This window comes from Dufourea novaeangliae, unplaced genomic scaffold, assembly GCF_001272555.1.
Source record: "Dufourea novaeangliae isolate 0120121106 unplaced genomic scaffold, ASM127255v1 scaffold84, whole genome shotgun sequence".
Classification (NCBI taxonomy): Eukaryota; Metazoa; Arthropoda; class Insecta; order Hymenoptera; family Halictidae; genus Dufourea; species Dufourea novaeangliae.
This window is the reverse complement of record NW_015373964.1, coordinates 74,703-99,941: the sequence shown is the minus strand read 5'-3', so window position 1 is coordinate 99,941 and position 25,239 is coordinate 74,703. Positions and strand designations below refer to the sequence as shown.

At 36.5% G+C, this 25,239-nt stretch overlaps 2 protein-coding genes across 2 annotated transcripts; one reads left to right on the top strand and one right to left on the bottom strand.

Moving 5' to 3' along the window:
- The first annotated feature begins 757 nt into the window (after positions 1 to 757).
- LOC107186691 (hemicentin-2-like) lies at positions 758 to 12,987 on the top strand. Its single transcript, XM_015574623.1, has 6 exons — positions 758 to 833; positions 5,278 to 5,468; positions 5,590 to 5,751; positions 7,247 to 7,381; positions 12,431 to 12,641; positions 12,803 to 12,987. Exons 1-6 carry the CDS (start codon positions 758 to 760, stop codon positions 12,913 to 12,915), a joined length of 888 nt encoding a protein of 295 aa, XP_015430109.1. The 3' UTR covers positions 12,916 to 12,987.
- An 8,759-nt stretch (positions 12,988 to 21,746) lies between these two features.
- LOC107186686 (sorting nexin-6) lies at positions 21,747 to 24,671 on the bottom strand. Its single transcript, XM_015574618.1, has 9 exons — positions 24,509 to 24,671; positions 24,159 to 24,374; positions 23,952 to 24,073; positions 23,725 to 23,861; positions 23,313 to 23,620; positions 23,053 to 23,235; positions 22,120 to 22,183; positions 21,955 to 22,040; positions 21,747 to 21,877 (listed from the first exon to the last, which is right to left on the bottom strand). The coding sequence occupies exons 1-9, from the start codon at positions 24,566 to 24,568 to the stop codon at positions 21,827 to 21,829; spliced, it is 1,227 nt and encodes a 408-aa protein (XP_015430104.1). The 5' UTR covers positions 24,569 to 24,671; the 3' UTR covers positions 21,747 to 21,826.
- Positions 24,672 to 25,239: the final 568 nt, after the last annotated feature.

The window sequence follows — 25,239 nt, the reverse complement described above, 5'->3', positions numbered from 1 at the left end:
ACGTATGAATATTCTGTAGGATTACACAGAAACGGCAGTACTTAAAATAAAAAAAAAATCGGTTAAACATCGTAAAATTCGATAAGCTTCTGCATAATCTCGCCTTTTTCATTCTTGTTACCCTCATTGTGTTCTTGCAATCGACCCAATTTTGCGCCATCCGTGTCACATTTCTCATTTACCGTAAGCAATTCGTTCCCTATTTACACGCATTACCACCGAAATAACAGACGTCTCGTTCCCTAATCCATTTACCACGAATCGAATCGCGGGCAAGTCAATAAACCCCCGAAAATTGAACTCGAGGATCCATAAAAAAGACACTCACGATAAAGCCAAGCGAAAGTCATGCTCGGTGGTTGGTCCTCCGAGGATAATACTACAGGAACCGTTTCAGGTCGACCCTTTTTTCGGGGGAAGGGAAGTGACTTCTTCAGCATGCAGCAGGGAGCGCGGGAAATTTGACATAAATCAGGAATAAGTTTCGTTCGTGGTTTCGAATGCATACGGAAACACGTTCTGTATGGGAAAGTAGCAGAAAAAACAAGAAACCCCGTCCAGTATTCTCAGACCTCCGGGTTTCTCTGGCTAAAAAGCGGATTTTTGAACAAGTCGCCCGGTAACACACGCGCGGAAAAATCAGAAACACGAGACAATGGAAGACTAGTGGTGGGGGTTGCATACAAATTCGTGGTTTATAACCGTAGCTCTCTACGTTCTTCTCTTTTTTTCCAGGAGGACACGAAACCTCGCAAGGATGCGGGACCGGCTATCGTGGTACATGGTCTTTCTGATCCTGCCGACAATTCTCCTGGCCAGGTCGCTCGATAAAGGTAAATAATTTTCTTGGGGCATTTAACCTGTCTTCCCTCCACCCCCTACCACCTACCCCCTTCCTCCCCTGTTCCCCCCGGCGGGGATATAAGTTTTTCTTCAAATCCACGACATTTTTTTTCCTTGACACAATTCCGGAATTCGCCGTTCTATTTCGAAAAATGACTGCGACCTCGGACTATAATACGATACCCCGTATCCCCGAGGCTGATCAATAATTTTTCGATCCTGCGCGCGATATTGCAACACTGGGTGCCGCTCGAACAGTCACTTGATCGGCGGAAGTTCATTTTTTTACTTTTACGGATTCGTTTGGATAATAATACTGGCGGATCTTGATGAGATAGTTCGCGATGTATAGGTACTCGACTCAGTTCGAGTTTGTGATGGAGAGTGTGGGTGTTTGCGCGAATATTGCCGTCTTGTGGAATCTAGTGAAATGGGAATTATTTGGTGTACTAATAAGTAATCCATTAACAGTTTAATAATTGTGAAATGACATATTTTAATGAATGTAATTTAAATAATATAGATCCTTCATTTGTATAGGAATGAATACTGATTCCGTGAAGAAATATAACGGGTTACTTAGTAGTTCATCTAGTAAATAGGAATTTCTTTCTTTCATTAAGATTCTTATCGCGTTAAAAATGAAATGGAAATTTCAACCTAGATCTTCGTTTTTTAATATAGAGTGTGTATCATGTTTTTAAAGTGGACAATGAGTTTTCGAACAATTTGTGTATTCTAGTAAAGAGTGATCGATTTCCTCAATTTGCAAATATGGAGGCTGATATTGTTCGAAGCCTATTCCTGTTTGAAGTTTCTATTCTCTTTAAAGTAAAAGGTTTCAAATAAATTATGAATTATACGTATAAGGCTATTCGTTAATATTGAATACAGTGTCAAATATAGTACATGTATGCGTATCGCAATTTTATTGAGTGTTTTAGTAAATAATTGCGAACGAAATATCAACTGTTGGAACTTCAATTTAATTCGATAGGTAGGTTGTGTAAGAATTCGTATCGCATTGAAGGGAAACATAGTGAAAAGGAATTCTATTAATATTTGACAGAAAAAATTCTTTTTACTGAAATGTATAATTAAATAGATGCTTTTATGTTGATGAATTTAATTAATGTAATTGTAAGGTAATTTTAAATATATGAATTTCAACGAATGCAGTACTAAAGACAATTCTAAATTAGCGTCATAAAATTTGCATGCATTCTCTGCCATTACAAAGGATACTCAAACCATTCATTTGATGACATTTTCACTGTACACAGGAATATTGAATTACACTGAATCCTGTATAATGTCAAAGTACGCTTATAGTATAGTAGTATAGTAAGTTTATTGTTTTCAGCCTCCTTGCCAAGAAAATGCGACTCGGTTTACACATATTTTCCCTATTTCTTTCACTTTCATTACCACATTCACTCAGCTCTTTTTCCTGATTTAATGTTATAATTACTCCTATATTATTACCCCCTCCTACTCATTATATTCTGTTTGTTTTATTATTAGCTTACTGTTACCTTATCAATTCTAACCTATATCTTAATATTTGGCTTTATTTTGCACATTTAGCCCACTTTCTATTCAAGAAGGTTTTCTCTTTTTATTGCAATCCTTGTATTCAGTTTTTCTTTTTCCTTTAAACTCTCTTTTACCAGACTCCTTCCTTCACAATCCCTGACCCCCTTTTCAAATTTCCATCAAAGTACGCTTATAAAGATTAATCAAATAATTTAGAGACATGTGTCATAAGTAACTAGATCGTTTTATTCCAAATAAATAGTTCGTAAACGAAGAATAAATAACCAAAAATATATAAACTTTCGCAAAAAACTTGTTCCAAATCACGTCACGAGTGACATTTCAAGAATCTACAACACTTTTGTTACACCCTGTATATCATCCAACAACAAATGATAACCACCTCCATCCTTGATTCCCAAACGTGCATAAACGAGGGGAGTATTAATACCCCGAATCTATTTGCCAAAAAAGTTAGAGACCAAATGACCAAAACGGCGCCAAGCGAGCATTACATAAACCCTTTATTCATCACAACAATAATTAAACGCCAGTGCAGACTAAAGAGCGATACAAGATCCTCCAAGAAAAAAAGAAAAGTTAAAAAAGAGACAGAGAGAAAGAGAGAGAAAGCGAGAAGAAAACGCGGAAAGCTCGCTAACCTCGCGAAAAATCCCACTAGTGCGCACTTGCCCTCCTCTCCCCTCCACTCAAAAGTGGCTGTGAATTGGGAATACTTAAGGTAGAAAGAAAAGAACACGATCCTGGCCAACTAAACTGGTCGAAGCGAAGTAGGAGCACCTTTAGCTCCACCCTGTAGACCCCGGTTCTCGTCTCGTTGTATAAGGTTTCGCATTGTCTCGCGGAAACAAAAGGCAGGTAGCTTATGCCCTGCATTCAAAAGCTCACAAAGTTCAGTCTCAAGTGCTTGTCTTTTCGCCCAGACCCTTCCACCCCCGTCCCAATCCTACCACCCCCTCCCCCTCAACCGGTGCTTCTCCATTTCTCAATTTTCTCCCTTTCCGTTTACGGATTTCTCTATCCATCTACCCTTCCTCATCCACCGCGCTTCACATCAACTCAGTTTTTCCTTATTTTCTGGTAAATGTAACTTCTCTTTACTGAAGCACTCCGGTTACTTTCGAATTAACTTCCCTGTCTTTTTTTCTTGAAAGGGATGTACCCCTTTTTTGCATCCAAACGGCCCTCTACGCGTTAAACTTCTCTACTGGTCTTCTTTCTCCCTTGAATCACATACCTCTTCACCCCACTTCCACGTTCATAAACCCGATTAATTAATATTAAGCTCACGAGGCGCATTTTTTCGACTGGGAATGCCGTTTTTCGAAGCAGTGGGCGAGAGTTTCGACTTTGATCGTCTGTACGACTGCTCAGGAAACTTCTACGTTTAAATATGGGAGCATATGGTACTTTCTGGATTAAGCTGCGCGTGCATAGTGGCGTGGGCCGTTTCTCATGGGGAACGGTGAAATGGGGGCAAAAAGGTGGGGCAGATGTTTCGACATACGTGGGAGTGGAGCGACGTTGCATTGCTGGTGAACCCTCGATGCTAGTCCACTCGTACCCCACCACCACTTTTTTGACTCCAAGAGAATGAATTTAGCAGGGTGACGGTATTTTACGAGTCTAACAATTCTTCATTTAACAATGAAAACAAAATTCCCGAAAAATGTATATGTTTCTTTATATAACAGGGTGTATAAGAATTCCTACAGTTCTCGTTACAAGGAGAAATGCCATTTTTGCAGTATCTTCGTTCAAGAACATTTTAGTTTGAGAACAAACTGACCTGTACACGTAAAAGTGTGAAAAATATATTGCCAAATGATTAAAAGCATAACCAATAGGTACAATAAACATTTTTGTATTAATGAATGAAAAATTTAATCAGCATGTGAATTGCATCAATTTATAACATGCGTCGACAGAGTACTCAAGGGACCGTTGTTCCGTTATATCAATTAAATACAAAGGTAATTAATTAAATACCGTTTAATTAATTATTAAATAATAATTACCATTATTAACTAAATAATAATATTGAGTAAATGAACATTTTCAATCAGAGGCGCGAAAGCTGTTTGAATATGAAACAAAGAATTGAAAAATATTGATATTTAATCATTTCGGTACGTGTTCATTTACTGATGCATTCACCCTATATTTTTGAGAAGATATATTGAAAGTACAATTTGGCCCGAAACATCAGACAACCGCTGTATAAAATAATAAAGATAATATATACCATTTTAAAAAAAATTTTTAAATCAAACATAAATTATAAACATTTTTTTGTTTTGATTAAACCGATTGATTTTCTAACTTGGAGAGCTATCGTACCGTATGGAGACAACGAAGGAAATTATACAAAAAGCAAACAAAAAATTGTAGAAAACCTAAAACCAGGAAAAGAAGAAATGATAAGGTAATCCATTGTTTTCATACGATACGACATATCTCAAATAACTATTTATAACTTCGAAAATATTAATTTTTTGACCAGGACATTTTTTTAATCACTTGATGAATACTATCCGTCCTATAATATATGAACCCTTTCTTTCATCATCCTGTATATTAAAATATCTTCGAAAATACTGCAGAATCCTTTATAAATCCTTTCCTTTCAATTGGAATGAGACTATTTTTCAATGATCCGACATCACGCATTCCCCCCAGGTCCCGGTCAATAGCTTCGGTTGCTTCGACACCGTAAACATGAAAAGTCACTGAAAGGTGCAGTCGACTGCGAACGACGAGCGAGACTCGTATAACCCCCACCCGCCGGGTTAACAGGTTAAACGTCCCGGGCGACACTTGCCAGGCATCGTTTCAAGTAGTTTACCCGTTCAACCGACGATCTCTGACTGGTTTCAGACCGACGTGTACCGTACAGCATACCGTCAGATTGGAAAACCCTGTGGTTCAGCAATCTCGACGAGCTCCAAAGAGTGAACGAGGCGAACGACAACAACACCGTCTCGAATGTCACGGTCCAGCTGGGCGGCACCGCGTTTTTGCATTGCAAAGTTCGCAATCTGGCGGAAAGAACGGTGTCCGACGCCGAGGTAAGAAACAACGGTCGTCGTCGTTCACAGTTTCCGGTCTCCGGACCGCCATACATCACACCAGCGGATAGTGTCCCGCCGGCAAGAAGACTGATTAACGATCGTCGACGGCCTGTTACAGATATCCTGGATAAGACGACGTGATTTTCACGTGTTGACCAGCTCGATGTTCACGTACACGAACGACGGGCGGTTCCAGGTGTTGCATCCAGAGGGCTCGGAGGACTGGACTCTGCAGATCAAATACGTTCAAGAAAGGGACAACGGGACGTACGAGTGTCAGGTAACCGTTCGCTGTATTGCTCACTGTTTTGTACAGTTCCTGGCTATATTAAGGGGAGAGTCTGGTGTAAACGGGCTAAAAATGAGCGAATTTTTTGGAATTTATTGTGAAGAAAGTATTAAACCAATCCCTTTGAAACTTTGTGAATACTTTATTGTACAATTAAACTGAATAGAAAGTGTTATTTTCACGACGAATCTATGAATATTATAATTATAAGGACTTATGTACAGCCCGTGAGCAAAAAAGGTATTCCACGCTGGGGTATGTAACTATAATATTTATGGATTTGTCTTGAAAATACAAATTTTTGTATTCAGTTTAATTGTACAATAAAGTGTTCACAAACTTTCGAGGAAAAAATGTAGAGATTTCCACATCACTCACGCAACGTACATGACTTTGGAAGCAAAAAAAAAATAAGTGAGCCACTACAGTGGCCCTTCGTTAAAAAACCGCACCCAGAGGGAAGCCACTACACTAGAGCTTAGTACCTAAGGGTTGAAAAGTATTTTAATAATGCATTTTCGAAGGTTTTTCGTAACTTTTACAAAATTAGTTAATTTATAAATTTGTATAGTTTCTAATAGATGTCGTTTTTTGATATAATAAAAACAAATGTACGTTTATCATCGGTAGTTCCAGTGATAATCATTATCGTTAGTTTCTCGTTAAGAGCCAAAGACCTGAATTACGCGTGAACCAGTTAACTTCTGGTTATACATTGGTTAAGACATTCTTATTTTCATTCTGGCTGTAGTTAAAACGCTGTACGTGTTTATCGTGATTGTAAACTTGGAGTATGTGTTCATTGTTATGGGGTTTTGATGTTGATCATAATATCAGCAGTAAAAAATGTCGGGTTATAGTCATTAGGAAGTTATTTCATGCTACCACTTGGCAATATCGACGCTTTATGTCTTGGTCGTTTGCTTTATGATCCAGAACCGTTTATAGTCTTGACACTTTTCGAAAATTTGTACCTCTAAATCCAATGACTCGGGACGTTTTAACAAATTTGACACCTGATATCGTAAAACGATTCCCTGGATATTAAAGAATCGATCCATCTAAAGTGATTTATGTGGGATTCGAAGAATCCAAAATCTTCTCTATAAGTTTTCACGAGTTATGGGTTATTTACACACCATAAGGACAAACATTTTTCATCATTACTGTGTATGTATTCTTCCGAAAACATCATTTGAATAGCTGTATTCTCTTATATGAATTAAGTAACGTATTTCGAACTTTTCATAAAAAAAAATTAGACTTCCAGGTAGATTATTCCAAGGAGTTAATCTTACCGTGTGTGTCCTTAAATGGCCAAAGACTTTACGTTTATATATTATATTTCATGAGTTCTGAATCTTACTTATTCCAAACGAGGTATTACACTACAAATTATATTTTACACGAACGAATAACCAACGTTATATTTTTTTTTTTGTATTCACTGCTTTCAATCCTATACTGTTTTTATGTTTTGTTACAGGTCTCGAGAACTACAGGGATATTATCACACTTTGTCAATCTAAATATAGTAATACCAGAAGCATTTATATTAGGGAGCGACGAACATCACGTCGACGTAGGATCCATTATAAATCTCGTGTGCATAATAGAAAAGGTAAGCAGCTTTTAACAATTATTACTCTATTATCATTGTGCAAATTCAGATTCTTATAAACTAACATAAAAGAAATGGGGATTAGAGCATTAGTTGTCGTATTCGAGATCTTTTTGCACTGAAAAAGGAATAAGTCCTTTATCACAAACCTTGTTTAAGTGTTTCTTTAGCACATTCGCGTGTGTTATAAATGCGACCGCAGTCTATTCATAATCTGCTCCTAATATTTCTAATAAACTTTCTCAACTGACACCTTAAAAAAATTACACCTTAAAATACCACCTTAAAAAAATTATTCGATATCATTAAATACGTAATTATTCAATCAAACTGTTTCACCCATTCATTCCAAAATTATTTAAAAATTACCAAAGAAATATTTTTGTGTATATTACATGACATATAACTGATTCACAAAATCATTTTAACATTTTGGAACTGTCTAATGCCGTTTTGCATTCGTTGCCATTTGACAATTTTTTTACTTTTATCACAGTTATATGTAATAATTCCCATTATAATGTTATTCTACATAATAAAAACCAATTTTTCTTAGCGTTAATCAACAAACCCTCTTGAAATATTTGAAAGAAATTAGAGTTTTGTAAGTTTCTGTTGTATTTGTAACAATGCTCAACATTTGAATTCCATCAAATGAAAGAGACAAAGTGTATGTTACCGGTGAGCTTTTAAATGCACATTCGAATCTATGCCATACAATCTATACAAGACTAGATGAAACTATTATATACTCACAGGTATGGAAAGACACATGATACTAATATTTGATATGGCACCAATAGGAATGAAAGGGTTAACAAATCCTATAATAAATTCTACACGATACCATCGAAACTGTTACACATTCATCCGTACTTTCAAAAATCCAGATTCTCGACAATCATAGTAACCAAACAACAACCAACAAAGAAACCTCACACGCACTACGTATATTCTATCAGCAACGTGTCGCGTAATGAACATCCATTTGAATTCCACCGTAAATCCAGAAAATCTTTCGCCTTTGCGCTCGCATATGCCGTGAAAAATATAAAAGAAAAAAAAAAGAAAAAAACCTATGCAGTATCGCGCTATCTTTTATTACCGGCGTTCTTCGGAAGGAGTTCATTTATCGCGTACAATAAATATCCCGTCTATTTACGCGTGACCCATTGATACATAATAATCGCGTCGCGCATACGGTTCCCCCGGGGAATAAAAGCCCACGACGGGCTGCCGCCGCCACGGCGGGGTCCATCCGCTTAAGGCTACATAGAAACGCACAGCTTGCAGTTCGTGCGAACATTGAATGCGCCTTCGTGAACCGTACAACACACCGCGGGCGGAAAAACCTCCCGTTGAAATAGGCGCGCGCGCACGGCTTAGTCACGAATACAAGAACGGGAAGTGCATTAAAGCGGCATTGCTCGACGCTGCTGCAAACTCGACACTATCGGTGAAATGAAAATAAAGTGTGTGGCGTACACCGTTTCTCCCCCACCCTCCCCTCCCAACGTGCCCCTCTATGTGGCTCGCTGCCCCCAGAGACGCGCTTCGGCCAGGACAAAAGGAGCCCAGGTCCCTTAAACGTCTAATGCACGGGACTACGACGGAAGTACACTTCGATACCGCGAAAATGCACTCAGGAATCGAAGCGACGCCCACCGAATTGATAGTATTACGGTGACAATATGGCTCCCCCACACTGGGCGTAGGTATAAGATGCGGTGTGTTCGTAAGTACTTTATATTACGCGCCGTCCTGAAATGGCCAATAACAACGGGCCCGGCTGTCGATGTAATAACGGATGTTGGCGAGAGCGATTGAATTGTGTTTTCTCGAAGATTTAAGGTTAGGTCGTCCGGATGATGTTTGGGTACATACACGTATAGTTGAGCGATATTAGGCTCACTTTATGGGCGTAGCCAGGTTATCAGTCGGGGGGGGGGGGGCAAAAATATTAACACATTGACTGCCACAGTGAAAAAGGCCGTACGTATCCAGACAGCCTTTATTTTGTTTTTGAAGACATAAATCGGTGAAAATGTATTCGTTTTGTTAATAGAGGCTGTTGATCGTGTTTCAAATTATACTGCAATATTAAATATTCTGCAAAAATTGAGTAACTCTGGGTATGGAGGGTCGTTAAAATTCCATTTTTTTCTTGTAGGGTGGGGCAAAAGCCACTTTTTTGCGTTCAGGATGGGGCAGTGCCCCCCTACCCCACCCCTCCCCCAACTACGCCCTGGCTCACTTGTGTGTGTTTATTAGAGGTTATTTCTATATTTAGAAAAATGTTGATACCTGTTGTCACTGAATATGGTATTATTTATTATTGACGACAGTTTAGTGATGTAAACGGCCGAAAGATAATGGGATTGGTCTGACACAAACGGATACCGTATCGTTTTTCAGTGTTTAAGTAGAAATACCGAATATTAGTCATATTAGTCGGACACAATCATATTAAGGGGGTATTCTACTGTGACGTGCAATTTTTTTTAAGTCTTTTTAAGAATTTTTATGCTGAATTTTGTTTTGTGTATTTATTATATTTTAAACTATAAATAAAAATGTTGTTTTGTTGAAAACATGAAATAAAAAAGGCACTACAGCCCATAAAACTCGACCACTTCGAAAACCATTACTCGATTAGTTGCCATGGTTCTGATCGTTCTGTTTGACTGGAAGAAAAAGACTGAAAAGATTCTTAAATTATTCAGACATGGCTATTGCAGATACCAGGTCTGGGTTGAAATATTGAACGTTGTAAAAATGGCTACAATTTGAAAATTAAGTATCGATTTTTGCAATAATTTTTCGTCTCTATCGGGCTGTAAAATTAAAAGAGCAAAATATTTTGAGCTTAATTCTAGTAGAATTAAGTCTAAGAAGGGGCCGATCGGTCAAATAGAATTTGAAATATGGCAACTATTTTCCAAAACACGGTTTTAAGAAAAACGCGTTTAAAGTTTGCATGCAGTATGAGCACACGGTATACGCGTCGTCCTTTATTCCTCTATAGGTCTGACAATTTTATGAATTTTACGATAATGATTCACAAACACACTTTTAGTACCGCAAGCTATAATCAAATGCAAGAAAAAAGAAAATCCATTCTTTTGACCAGCTATAGTAGAATACCCCCTTAGGAAATGGTATTTATATTTTCATCTCATTTCTCTAAGTCGAAATACATAAAGTTCAAATTTAATTCTACGTACAAGCCCTGGAGTCACATTAATTAAAGGAAGAACCGCTGATTACAAACTTTACAAAAAACTCTATAAGACTTGGCGAGCTTTCAGAATGACAAATCACAGAAGCAAAAAACGACCTGTGAGAGTGGTCAGTTTTAAAAGTACATACAAAAGTTCAGACACTATCTCGAAATGACAAATAATATTGAAAGTAATGGAAATGAAGAGTATTGGATTTCAGAATCTCATTTCCTTTATTCTTAAGCTTCTTAATCAATTAGAGAACATGATAAATTTTGAATATTAATGATACAATGAAAATGTTTTCCGTGTGTCTTTAAAAAATACAGAGAAAATCCCAGTTCTCAGAATGCATTTACATTAAGAAATAGTCACATTCACGTTCAAAGCAATCCCGTATGAAAGTTAAAGGAAAGCTTTGGTTTTCTGTAGAGACGCTTACGCGGATATTGTCAGTTGCGATATGGTATCCTCAAGCAACGTTTCCATGTGCGCGTTAGATATAAAAGCCGCACGGAAAGAACGATTTTCTTGGCTTCGGGAATACTTCAACTGCATACTGCTAGAACGAAGTAAAAGAGATCTACTCACGTTCGGCGGAATTCAGAACAAACGACTGACTTCGACGTTCTATTTTACTTCATCCACTTCGCGCGAGTCGCGCGCTGCCGGTCCCTCTCGTCAGAGAAATGCATTCGATTTAAACACCAGATACGCGCTGGAAATTGTCGCCCGCGCGAGACAATAACTTTTCCTCCTTTCTTTTTGTTTCGCGACTCGAACCGGTTAACCGAGAGAAAAAAAAGAGGGTTTAACGTTGAAAAATGGAAAAAGTGGGTGTATCGAGGGGAGAACCTGACGCAACACTGCCGCCATATTGACGCCGATCGATTGTCTCGATAGTTATCGAACGATCGATAGTTGCCCTTATGCGGACAATCTGAACCGAATCATTTTCAAATAGGGTGGATGCACCAGTAAATGAACAAATACTATTGATGAACATTATACATAAGAACGAGTAAATTCAGTTGTTAAAATAAACAAATAATTAAATATTGATTTGTCCCAACTCCTTGTTTCATATTCATAAAATGTTCGCACCACTGCTTAGAAATGCGCATTTACTTAATATTGTTCATTCATCGGTGAAATCTGTATTTTTTACTTTTTAAATTAATTAATGACATTCTTCCAAGTTTTCAAATTGAAATCTATACGTTATAAAAAGGTATAAATATTAAAAAATCTAATTTTCATGCACCAGATATTTAATTCTGATATTGTTATTTAAAATTCGACTTCAACAGTTACAAAATTTCTTAAGTGTTCATTTATTGGTGCGTCGGCAAATGTTTCCGCTCATTACTATTAACATATTAGATAAAATTATATAATATACACGTATTAATTATATCTTTCTACAAATTTCAGAATAATAAGCATTGCATTGTGAAATATATATCAAAATGGCGGCATTGAGCATAGTCATTTAAAAATTACTTAATTAATTGACATACATACACGTTAAAACCTTTTTTGTTCAATTTACTAGGTTGAGTCATAGATGACCTCCATGTTCCTCTTTTATGTCTGCCCAAGATACTTTGTAATTAACATTAATTTATTATAAGTAGCGAAAGACATTTATGACTCAATCCCTATACATACGTATATTTGAAAGTATGTAGTTATAACCTGCAAATTAACTGCACCAGCGAATTAGAAATAAATGAAAAATAAAACATGATTTATGTATCGGTGAATGTTGAAAAATAGAATAAGATTCTACGAATGCTCTCAAAAACGAACGTTTTCCCTATTTCAGAGTCCCACACCGCCGCAGTATGTATTCTGGTATCATAATAATCGAATGATAAATTTCGATACTACGCGAAGCTTCGTAGTCGTACAAACCGACCCGAGTATGACCCAGAGTCGATTGACGATTCACGAAGCGGTGGAATCGGACACAGGCAATTATACGTGCAGCTCCTCGAATACCAAATCGGCGTCCATCTTTGTTTTTGTCACGGAAGGTAGATATATCAGAGATATCCTATCATTCTAATTAATCTACTCCAACTTCTTTATAAGTCTATTGTATATTTTCTACACTGCAAATACATGCCAGTGATAACACTGAACCAAACCCGTTTCCAATGCAATTTCTAATTACAAACCACGAAATCTGTTTCAGGTGACAAAATGGCAGCCATACAACGCCGTAAGACATCGGCCGCGGAGAAAAATTACTGTGAATTGCTAGTACTAATTGTCACCATTGCGATAGACGCCGTTTTAACGCGATAAGCGTTTCTCTTCGATATGTCCATAATTATTATTATACCGTTACTTCCGTTTGTGATAGATAGGCTACTATTCTGCGACTTTATTCCTCTATTCACTCTCCTTCTTTCCCTTTGAGCCTGAATATCTTCGTACCAATGCAATTTTTTGTTTCTCCTTCACAATTTACGTTCGTTCTTTCTTATACTTTTTCTTAGCCTTTCCCTCGACGCTGTCTATTGTAACCTTTTGTTTTAATTTGACTTGCCTACGTTATTACTTATTGCATCCTTTTTATCATTCCATCACTGTCAACCCTGTTACCGATAATTTGTTCCGTTTTGGTTTCATCGCCGAGGTTGCCGCCGGCTGAATTACTTCGATATACGAGATTTTCATGGTATAATATGCGTGTTCCATGTCCACGACTTGCGTGCAACTGAAATTGTTAAACCACTCACGGATAATTACAATTTTCTCTCTCTCCCTCTTTCTCTCCTCTCTGTTTAACCTCCATCCAAGCCTAGTCTCAAGTCACATCAATTTCTCTTCAGCGAAGTGCACATTAAAAACGGTCTGGACTAATAAAAATTATCTGACCACGTAGATCGTTTCGGAATCGTAAATACACCGGTCACTATTTTCTTTTTTCTACTACAGAAGGAAAATATAATTCTCCTCTAATCACTGTACGTGACCGAGTTACGTGAAACCCGTGTATCGGGTTCGTATCGAAAGGAAGCACAACTTTTCCAGTCGGCTAATTACCGCGAAAACAAAAAGCAATAAAACAGACATACTACGTTGAAAATATCGGTAACGCGAATTACCTCTATATTTATCGTCTATTTTTTCTACTGTCTTTGTATGGAAAATAATTAGTACAGACAAACACACACACATACACTTTCCGTTTTCGACCAATAATATCGAAAACCTCGGGACACGTTCTATCAAATTTCTTTCCCGGAAAAAAAAAGAACAGAACCGGCGGCAACTCGTTACTCGGTAGAAAGTTTTAATGAATGAAATGTTTTCCTCCCCCCCCCCCCTTCCACATCCCCTGAAACATCTGCGCGATGTCAATTTGCTTTCGCATATCTCTCCACTCGATTTTCCGTTCTCCTCAGAACTTCACAACGAGTTCGCGTCGTGGCAGTTTTCCCACCGAAAAGTTCCCGGCGTCGTTTTCGTTCCGATCGCCACACGCGATAGCAGACCCCGCTCCGAGAGCGTGCGTGAACGAAAACTTCTGAAATTGATATAGTTGCTCGCCTCGAATTTTGCGAGAACTCGCGCGCGCCCCTTTAAGCACCCTCGGCCCTACGACCTTCATTCTCACGTCGTTTCGTATAATTAATCACCCACTTAGGTCGTTTCAATTTCATTTTATCGACTACCACGTTACCGAACATGCGACCCGCCCACCGCGAGACCGATATCGCGCGGGTCCGCCATGATAAATCCACCGAAAATGTAAGAAATACCGATTGTTAGGTGTACCAATGCGTAATTCACTATATTTCTTTGATTATCCAGAAATATTATAATATAGTTTGAATCGAAAATGTTGCATTAGGAAATAATTAGGAATAATAACGATACACGGTATATTTTATTTCTTTGAAGTTTCAACCGTTGTGGTTGATAAATAGAAAATAACGAGGAAGGTTGATAAGAGACCATCTATATCTGATTTTCTTGCAAAGAAATACTGAATTTGGTAAACAATATACGAAAAAGACTGACAACCATCGGGAGAAAACTCAATTTCTTAGAGAAGAAGCAAATTTTACAAACATATCCGAAGCAAAAGAAACTCCTCGAAACCGATCCGACTTTTTTATTCTATATACGTTCTTGCCAAAAGAAAAATCGAGGGTCAAAAAGGGCCGCGTACACGGGACACTTCGTGATCGTTTCACAATGGTTTTAAAAGATTTTGCTAACTTTTAACTTCCCGTAGGGATCGTTGTGTACTCATCGACATTTCGTCTGCATTCGAACGGGTGATTACATTTTCGTCGGATCGACACACGGAACAGCATTACATATCGTGAATTACGTTAACGGTGCCCATTCAACTCCTCTGGAAGAACGGAAACAAATCTGAATATCAGGTTAGTTTCACCCGATCGTCGCGGCGACTCGAGCGAGCTCGCGAGAATGAGGGTGTTGTCAAAAGTGAACCGCGAATTGGCAATGCAGACGAAAAGTTTCAAAAGGGGATCAAATAACGAATATTGTATTTATTATTCGAGTTTAATAGGAATCCAGGAGGAAGCGAGAGAACCAAAAAAAAAATAATAATAAAGGAACTGCCGTGTCGGTCGAGACGTTGTAGGTGAGACCATTTTGCGTGCAAGCGTTTCAACGAGCACCACACACACACACACACACACATGCAGACATACATACACAAACACTCGTCGAACGAGATTTTACAATTCTTCGAGGTACATAAGTCTGCGTATTATTAGTTAGAATTTCCGGATGCATGCGCGCCACGAATTCACCCTTACGTTCCGTGTATATACATATACTACGCGGAGCAAAGAATTCACGTGAGCAATAGGATCGTACGCGTGTCGCGTGCTACCGTTATCGATTAAATAAGGGAGAAAAAGAAGTGTACGATAAAAGCATGGAAAACGAAGAAAAACAAGAAGAAGAGAAAAAAAAAGAACAGAGACAGAAGGGAAATAAAAGGAGCCACGACACTTAGAGTTATTTCGATCGATTCATTCACTCGCCACCCTCAATACTAACACCGCGGTTCGTTTGCGAGGAATACATTTCCAGCAGGACACCACCCCAACCCCCTTCTTCGTTTCACCTGTGTTAACCCCCGACCCCCTCGAACGAATTTCCGTCACACAATATCGAGGTACTCCATTAGACCTTTCAGAAAAGAACAAAAAAAACCAAGAGACAAACGAAAGAAATGGTAGTCAATCGTAGTTATTTAATAATTCCGATCTCAACTTACGAAAAAAAAAAAACTAGGGTTAACTTTAAACCGAAAGGAACGAGTATCGTACCAAGTCGAAGGAAACCATTCGGATACGGACGGATACGGCGGATGGACACGTTTCTACGGATAGAATTTGATTTTCCACGTAGACAAACGCGCAAGAGAAAGAGAGAGAGAAATGAGGAAACAGAACGTTCGTCGATGTTTGCGTCGGATCTATTTACGGGGGATAAGCAAGAGAACAAAAAACGATGATAGAGACGTAAGATCAGTAGGATAATAGGTAATAAAAGTCTTTTATTACTCGAAACAATTCGATCCGTCGCGCGACGCGTTTTACACGTTTCATCCGCGTGTGGTCCTCGACACATCGATAGTGGTTCTACCATAGGAGGTCTCTGTGTATTTACGGCATGTCGTATTGTACCGTCGCACCAACGAGACGTAATCCTTAAGTTCCCACCCCCATCGGGTACCGCTGCGCCCGCGGAGTTTATAACGTCGCGTCGCGTTCTCTCGTCGTCGATCGGAAAGTCTCTCGATTCGTTGAATTAATATATACATATATTTACATATAGGCGTTCTTGCGTGACTCGTGTGTGCGTAGGTTAACAACACGGAGAAAAAAAACGAGTTCTGTTTTCGTACGTTGCTTAACGTTCTCGCCTGCCTTTTTACGAACCCTTTTTGTGTCTTACTTCGAACATTATTCGCATCCGTTGAAACCGAATTTTAATAAAATCCACAATTGAAACTAACGAGTATTTCTTGACGCCTGTGTCACCACGCTCGTCGTAATTCTCTTGGATTATAATGACCGTTTTGCGAAGAATGAAAAGGAAAGAGGAAAGATTTAACCACGTGACGACGTACTGAATAACGATTATTATTGAAATCTCGACAATATTTTTCAGTTATACGCAAACGGTTTGTCCCGAGAAGTTCCGACGTTTAAATTGTAACAGCGATTCATTGAAATATCGATGACTTTTATTTTGCACTATTTATATATAGTTTACGATGTTAGCACTGTTTACGATATCGAACGGGTTTACGATGGTTGTAAAAGGCTGAAAGCATCGTCTTCCGATAAAATGGCGGAAGCAGAAGCGGTTAAGAACTTTGGCTTCAGGAGTCATCGATGTGCGCAACCTTTTTGTAATAATAATGATCAATTGGTCGAGCTAATTGCTCAATACAAAATTATTACCAGCAAGCAGACGATATAGAAAAAACGAAAAAGTAGAAAAAGAAAGTAGAAAATTGAGAAAGGTAAGGAAGATATAAATTTAATAGGGTACCATTAAACTTAATTCTGAAATGTTTTGACCCCAAAAGGTACTAGAGCTTGGTAACGTGCTATATTAACTTAAGTTAGCTTCCTGAGTCTATTTTCATTTCCTAAATCGAAGACGAAGATGAAAGAAAGACAGGTCCAATATAATTTGAAACGTTCATTAGACTTTCATTCCCGCACTCTCTGCCATCTTGAAAAAGGAATGCCAGAGCCACTTCCAGAAATTACAAAATTATTATTAAACTGTAGTTATTAATACCAGTTGAAATTTTTCTACATGATTTTAAGAAAACAGGAATTCGTTTATTTGATTAAATAATCATTAAGGTGTTTATTTTACGATATTATTTACAGTTATATCTGATATAAATGCATAAAATCCGCAGTTTATTTATTATTAAGAATGTATCTCCTTAAAAAGACACTACTTTAAACACTTGGTAATACTAGTCATCAATATAATGCGAATAATTGCTGTTTCAATTTTAGTTCGGAATGTTTTGCGACAAATCGTATGAGAAGAACCACCTACAGTGCGTGATTGCATATATTTATAAGAAATCTCACTACTTTCGACGACCGACTATATCGTTCTAATTAATAAGATGTTATTCGTTCGTAGATGATTCACGTTTAAAAAATACACGTATCAGAGTGGTACATATTAACATTTTCGCGATCAGAAATATAGTAGAATCTAAAGTGATTCTCGCAACAAACATAAAAATAAGAGCAATATATTGTAAACTATTGGATTCTCTCACAACCAAAAAGAAATTTGGAGCAGAGAAATTAAAATTCTTTACGAATCAGCCTTATATTACACTATTAATAGTTTGTAATTAAGAGAAAATATTAAACAAAGTATGTTTGTTAAAATCATGAAAGCGTAGTGTACATACCATGTGATCCCAGATAGCACATGACGCCTAATGATGCCTTGAAGACGGCTTAAAGGCGTCTTAGACCTGAAATAGCCGAAAAATTGGAAGGGATTGGGAATTTGATTGGAATTTGAATAGGATTAGTTCTTGTTTGAGAACTCGAGGACACAAGAGTACACCATTGGCTCCCAATTAAAAATTGTAAAAGAACGGGACCGTATATCCATCGCGAAAGTGTCAATATTTCAACGCAAAATACTCGAAGGAAGCAACTATTAATAAGATATTAATTTTCATTCCTCGAAAAGTTGGTCACTCGAAATCACAATTAATCTGTAAGTATTTAAGGGTGCAACAATAATTGTTCCTTTTATTATACATACCCGTTGCAACGAGGCTACGCGGGAGAAAAGCGTCGAAATCATCCGTAACGACGAAAGCTTTCATGAAAATGGAACGCGCGCGCGATCCTCATTCGATCGTATCAAGCGAAGTGAAGCCGATCGAGGAACTTTAACAGGCGAGCCGCTTCATCCCGTACGAGGGGGGCTATTTCGTTTCACAAATCAATACGAAAGTCAAGGAGGCGAACTTTACGACGGCTTCGTCTTCCCTTGATATTCCTCCGGTATATGCACGACTAGTGATGGGGTCGATACCGATAGTATTGATGATATTCAATCGATTCGATACCAAAGTGCATAATGGAAAGTATCGAACCGTATCGAAATTTTGATATCAATTATCGATACCGAGTCTTCTTGAAGCGATACCAAACCAATACGGTGCCGAATTAAAACTAGTTTCATACCTCACGGAGCGTAACGACACCTTTTGATATTGTATCGATACTTTCGTGTAGGTATCAAACAAGTATCGGTACATTCGTATATGTAAGTAATGATTCTTTTTGATACCTACGTCTTTGATATGTATCAATACCGAATCGATATTACCTAGTAGAACGATATCGATAGTATCGATACGGTGTCAGTCACATCACTACTCGCGATTCAGCACAGTATCCACCACCCCGACCCCGTGCGATCACGCGAAGACACCGAAGGTGAGTTTCACCGCGAGAAATCCGAATAAATTTCAATAAAGTCATTACGAAGTCCTTAACCGAGAAGTATTATATTGTTCGTTATGCAAGTATCACCCTGACTTAGCGATGATAAGAGTCTCGATTTCTTTGCGTTTGGATACCAGAGATGGACGCCACATAAAAGTTAAAAGGAAATTGTCGGAGTAGATTTAGAAAAATTTACACGTTCGTACACATACAGACACACATACATACAGAACTTGGATGACTCCGAGGAGTTGCGGATAAAGAATTCTTAAGAATAATGGAGACGATATTGTTTATGTTATGATTATACATCTGAAATCCCGAGCCCATTGCACTCTTTCATCCTGCACTCCAAAGGAACGCCTGTACTATCCTTCGAGAGGAGAAAAAAGGTAAGGTCATTATTTCTTCTTCCGGCAAAAGCGTATTTTCCTGCTATGAAAATAAGTTGGTTAATTTCAACGAGCACAGAAGTCTCGTGGACTTTTATTCGAAGCTGGATTTTTATGATTTGCTTTTAGTATCTGATAAATTCGTACGTATAGCGTTCCTCCATGTGCAATTTAATTAGTTGATAACGACAATGGTAAATCGATTTTCCAGGAATAAGTATGAGTATGGTAAACAAAATGTATCTACTATGAATTCGAATATTTTAAAAAATTAGAAAATACTAAAAATACATTTCTGTTTTATAAACGCAAGTTGAAATATATTATGTATCCTGCGAATGTCGGTAAACAAGAGTTCTATATTTTATATATATATATATATGTATATATATATACAATACATATATGTAAATATATATATATATATACAATACAGTAAATTTGCACTGACTTTCGGTGAAATAAAGAATTTCAAACAGGCAAGAAGGGAAAATGATGAAATATTTTTAATCATTTTCCAGTTGCATCTTTCCTTACTTAATAAACATTGAAGTTTCTTTGAGAACTTAAAGTTAGGAGAAATAACAAGTATCATATAAAAAGTAAAAAAAAGCTAAATAAAGCGAGGAGCAAAATCATTACTGGTATCAAAGAGACATTATTGCGTGTGCAATGACGAACAAGACAAGTGGAACAATGTCATTACCCCCAATCCATACCACAATTATTTCTGTCATGCCTTATTATGCATAATTTTCATCAATTTCTACGAAAAAGAGATAATATAAAAATAATGCAAAAACTTGTTTTCAATCAATTATTCAGAAGAAAGTATTCGTCGAACTGTGTTTTGTATATATACGTACGATAACGCGATATGAGAGTCAATCGATTCATGATAAATGGATTTAGAGATGATCAACAATGTACACCATTCGTCTGAAACACTTCTATACATTATATAGATATAAAATAAGATAATAAGTGAAATTCTTAATTTATTATTTAAATTATGAAATGGAAGATTGTCTGCGATTACTTATATTGAATAACAATTCAAATCACTATAAACCTTTAGAAAGGCTTTAATTTTTATCTTTGGTAGAGATTATTCTTTCAGAGTACCACATTCTTCCTGTGTAACTAGGAGATAAGTAACTTGTCGCAAGGTCCCTTACTCGTCATTACCTTCATATAACTATATTTTATTGAACAAACAAAATATTGTAAATTGTTTTAACAGTATACAACATGCTAATCTATCTATAAAAATCTTAAAAGTTCGTACGTACTAGTTTACGTTAATCCTCTTTAGTTAACCTGAGAAATTTTGAAAAAGAAAATTATTTTGAAACAACATATCCTCTACCATTGTACATCTCGTCCTTCGAATCAATTATATACGTGTCCACAATTTTGCTCTTTTAATTTTCGAAAGCAACGAAGTGATATAAATGTTCTGTTTTAGGTGACTCTCGACTCTACGTGTACGCACACGTATACGTAGAGTCGTAATATACAGGACGTTTCATAAAATGTGATAAATTTTGGAAATAAAAGATTCTTCAAAGATGAACATAATTTTTTACGCTTTTTATATTTCAATTAAAACAGCAACTTTAAAATAGCAGTAAACATAATTTCAGTACTTTGTGTTGCAATACCTTTTTAATTATTACTTCAAGTCCCGTTCTGTATACATGAACATTTACATCTATCAGTTATTCACATGACTTTATAATACTTTTATTACTAACAATTATTCTTATAAAACTTTCAAGTTCCTGAAACCGTTCCTCATAATTCCCCTTTTCAAAAATATACGCATTCTTTTAAGCCTTACTCCTATGTCATGAATCTCTTATTTCCTGAATGTAACACACATTAAAAAACACCTTGTACATATATATGATCGATATACACATATAATATAAAGAATCTTATAGCTTATAACAGATTATTAACTTAAACCTACAAAAGAACTCGAAAAAAATGCACCTTTACTGGGCCATCTTGAATCAAATATTTCATTGTGAAGTTTTTATAAAAAAGATAACTGCTTTTCAAGCATAAACAATTGTAACATTTACATAGATTTTTTACAATGTGAAAATAGTAGAAAACTTCATTCAATGAATTTCACGCGGAGTCCTTTTGCAATTAATAATGCGAATCCTTTATCGCAGTAATGTAAATCTAGATAACAAAAAATATATATTTTACAGTACCGTTACTTTACTATAGTTTTTAAATAAACTGTTATTTTCGTATAGATTACATGGTAATCTTTGCCACGAGAATTATCGAACTGGATCACTGTTCCCGTAACACCGATAAACATTTTTTGAGCAATTCCGCATGCGCCTATAAATGAAGAAAACAATATTTTATGAACCATTCATGAACGTAATAATACACGCAAAAAAGAAAAATACGCTTACTTTTGCATGTTTTATTTCTAATTCTGTTAATTCAATTAGATTCTTTCTAAAAGCAGCTACTCTTCTCGTCTTGAAATCCGTCAATTCTACAATTAAAATTACAATCAAATTAACTGTAAAAGCTTATGAAATAAAATTACAAAAAATGCAAGAGATAATATGTACCTTCTTTTCCTTTCTCTGACATCTGCTCAAATTTTTCACACGCCTCCGTTTGAGCTTTTTCTGCCTGTATTAACAAAAATAGTAACAATTTCAGTCTTCGATAAAATATATAAAATTATAAACATTTTAATATCAGCAGTTCCTGTTTCGTAAAGCATATCTTAAAAACAAATAAAACATGCAATTCCTAAAATTAAATTCGTTTAGTTTTAACAATCATTTTGTTGTTCTATTTTGTATGTCTTCTATCACAAAAATCTGTTTTAGCATGTTTTACACGCGTTACATGTAAATAATCCTTAAATCGATTGTCTACTTTAACAATCCTGAAAATGCGTCATTATAACACAAGAAAGAAATAAAAATGCATGCAACTTCTGGTCATGCATAACATTTAACATATTGATTCAATATATGTATAACCATTGATTTCTATATTTTTTTCTTTTCCAACATGTGGAAATTCACATATTTTTAATAGAATATATTTTACTAAGATTTTTATACATATGTATCTATTTTCAAGTGTACATACATTCTCAGAACTAAAAATCATATATAAGAAGTAATGTACACTACAGTAAGGCGGTAAACATACAAATAGAAAAAAAACACACCTCAGCAACCTCCACTGCCTTGATGAGCAAGAAAAATTAAATTTCTTGTTAGATCGTACGTGTGTCTAAATTAAACATTGCGTATTGCATATACATCCTCGAACATTACGAAAATTCAGAACAATTTCAATTAATATCAGTTTGCGAACATGTAATTGCCAATTTAGGAAATGTAATACTCTTATATTAGACGAACAATTGATAGTATCCAATTTCGATGGAATCCATCTATATTATGACTATCTATACTAATCTATAGTATCTCACTTTTTGTGTATCTCATACTCTCAAAAAATTCTTAAAACAGTATACTCACAGCATGAACGTCTTTGTTTTTGGCACGAGCTTTCTCAAGAGCGCGATTTGCAGATTCATATGCGTGTAAAGCTTTTAATCTTCTAAAAAGCAACCGTTTGGCTGCAGCTGTATCCCTCATGTAGTACCGAAGAGTGTCTGACAATTTTAAGTCCTCATCAGATGCTACTCTGCCTTCAACTTTCTATTACATTACAATATTAAAAATATAACTACTACGGATAAATAAAGAATACAAAAATTGAGATCAAAACATCTTACCCTCAACTTTTCAAATGTTTCTGCAATTTTCGTCAGAAATCTCTCCAGTTTACCATTATCTGTTGTTGCTAATTGTAACAGATGTGTAGAAATCTTTATATAGGAATCTGCTACATCTTTATGTTTAGCTGTTTGACGATCTGCACGAGCTGTTGCTTCTTTCAAGTTATGATGGTACGATTGCAAAAACGACATTTCCTGATCAAAAAAGTCATTCACATCTTTCACAGTTGCAGACAAATAATATTCATCTGTGGTGGTTGAAAAAGATTTTACTAAACCACCAAACATTTCCATCTTATTCTTTCCTAAAATATGAGAAACCTATATTTTCTTTTTGTCTTATGATACATATATTCACTCAATTGTAAAGTGACATATAGAAACTTTATCCAAGCACCATGATCTTTACCTCTCACACAAAGATCTTGATCATACTCTAAAAACACTCTTAAATTATGATCATTTCGAAAAACTGGGTGATTTGCTAGTCTAGTTAAAAACATTTCGTGCATGGCAACAGTTTTCTTAAATGTAGCTAAATACTCTCTGTAATAAAAGTATAACAATATAAAATGAAAGTTATTAAATTGGCTAAGCATATGTAAGGATCCCAACTAAAGTTTAATTAAAACTTACGCTTCCAATTCCTGCTTCATTTTGTTAAATTCTTCACGAGTCATGTTACCCTCACCCTCTCCGAGCTTCTGTAACTTTTCCCTAGATGCATCAAAGTCTGGCCGCGGTGGACAAGGTGGAATCTGAAAACATATATTTTCTTTGTATATTATTGACACTATAATCATGTTTTCAAGTTCACAAACTAAAAAAAATAGAAAAACATACGATATAGCCAGCATATTCTTCATTCTCTTCAAATCGATCATGTAACCATACAAATTCTTCGTGTTGCCTTACAACCAAATTATCTGGCTTCTGAAAGTCAGGCAAAGTAGTTTTCGTATGTACAGTAAATTTCACTTTATCCTTTTCACTAAGAGCATCCGAAATGTCCACTTGCAGTGACTTATCAGAGAGGTCTACATTGTCTGCATGAATTGTCTGTAAATTTAGATGATCAGAATTAGAACCATAAAATACACATGTGAAATATAAAGGAACCAATATTCGGTTAATCTTTATTAATACAAAATTATAAGAAAAATACTGAAAAAAAAAGAAACCAATGTGAGTACCTTCTTAAGGGGAACGTTACTTAAAATGTCGGCAGTATCACATATGCCGTCCTGAAACATTTTTCTCGATTAAAAAGACGCACGGAGGATATTAACAACAGCACAATAAATTCACGAGCGACGTATTAAATTCGTTCTGAAGTCGGATCGGCGGATAAGTGATAACAGGTTCCACCTACCATCATGGCGTCCAAGCGTCTTTTTGACACGTTCTGCGTTTCACGATATACGACTGTCAGAATTAATCCGATAATGATCTTGACCGAACACTCGCAAAGTTGAAGCTGCACTGGTCGCAGAAATTATTCTTCCCGCTCTTGCAATCCCACGAGGACGATCACCAGTGGAAAAGTTTCCGCTGGTAAAACACGCTTAACCGAATCATAACATGTCAGAATGCGGTAAACTCGAGAGACATATCACATATGTTGATAAATCAGCTGTAAGAATGAAACTACTGTACGCGGACTCATAGATGCTGCGTGGCTATCAACGCGCGTTATTACCGTCAAACGTAATCAGAATCTGTAATCAAGAAACGGGATAAAATTTTAGTAGATTTCAGAATACTCTCTTGACACGTGTCGAGTACATAAATACCGCTTCATTATCAGCAGACTACGAATGTTTATGGAAATTCACATTTATGTACATAGTCTGATTTATGTTAGAACATTAAGAATTATATGGAAATTTTATTATCTCACTTCACGATTTTGCTAGGTCAAGAC

What these genes read in the sequence shown, in the direction of transcription:
- LOC107186691 (XM_015574623.1), top strand. Translation starts at nt 758, where the DNA reads ATGCGGGACCGGCTATCGTGGTACATGGTCTTTCTGATCCTGCCGACA. An exon ending in GGCCAGGTCGCTCGATAAAG is followed by an intron (nt 834 to 5,277) that starts GTAAATAATTTT and finishes GACTGGTTTCAG; the next exon opens with ACCGACGTGTACCGTACAGC. An exon ending in GAACGGTGTCCGACGCCGAG is followed by an intron (nt 5,469 to 5,589) that starts GTAAGAAACAAC and finishes GGCCTGTTACAG; the next exon opens with ATATCCTGGATAAGACGACG.
- LOC107186686 (XM_015574618.1), bottom strand. Translation starts at nt 24,568, where the DNA reads ATGTTTCAGGACGGCATATGTGATACTGCCGACATTTTAAGTAACGTT. An exon ending in AAGAATATGCTGGCTATATC is followed by an intron (nt 24,074 to 24,158) that starts GTATGTTTTTCT and finishes ATATGTTTTCAG; the next exon opens with ATTCCACCTTGTCCACCGCG. An exon ending in AAACATTTGAAAAGTTGAGG is followed by an intron (nt 23,236 to 23,312) that starts GTAAGATGTTTT and finishes GTAATGTAATAG; the next exon opens with AAAGTTGAAGGCAGAGTAGC.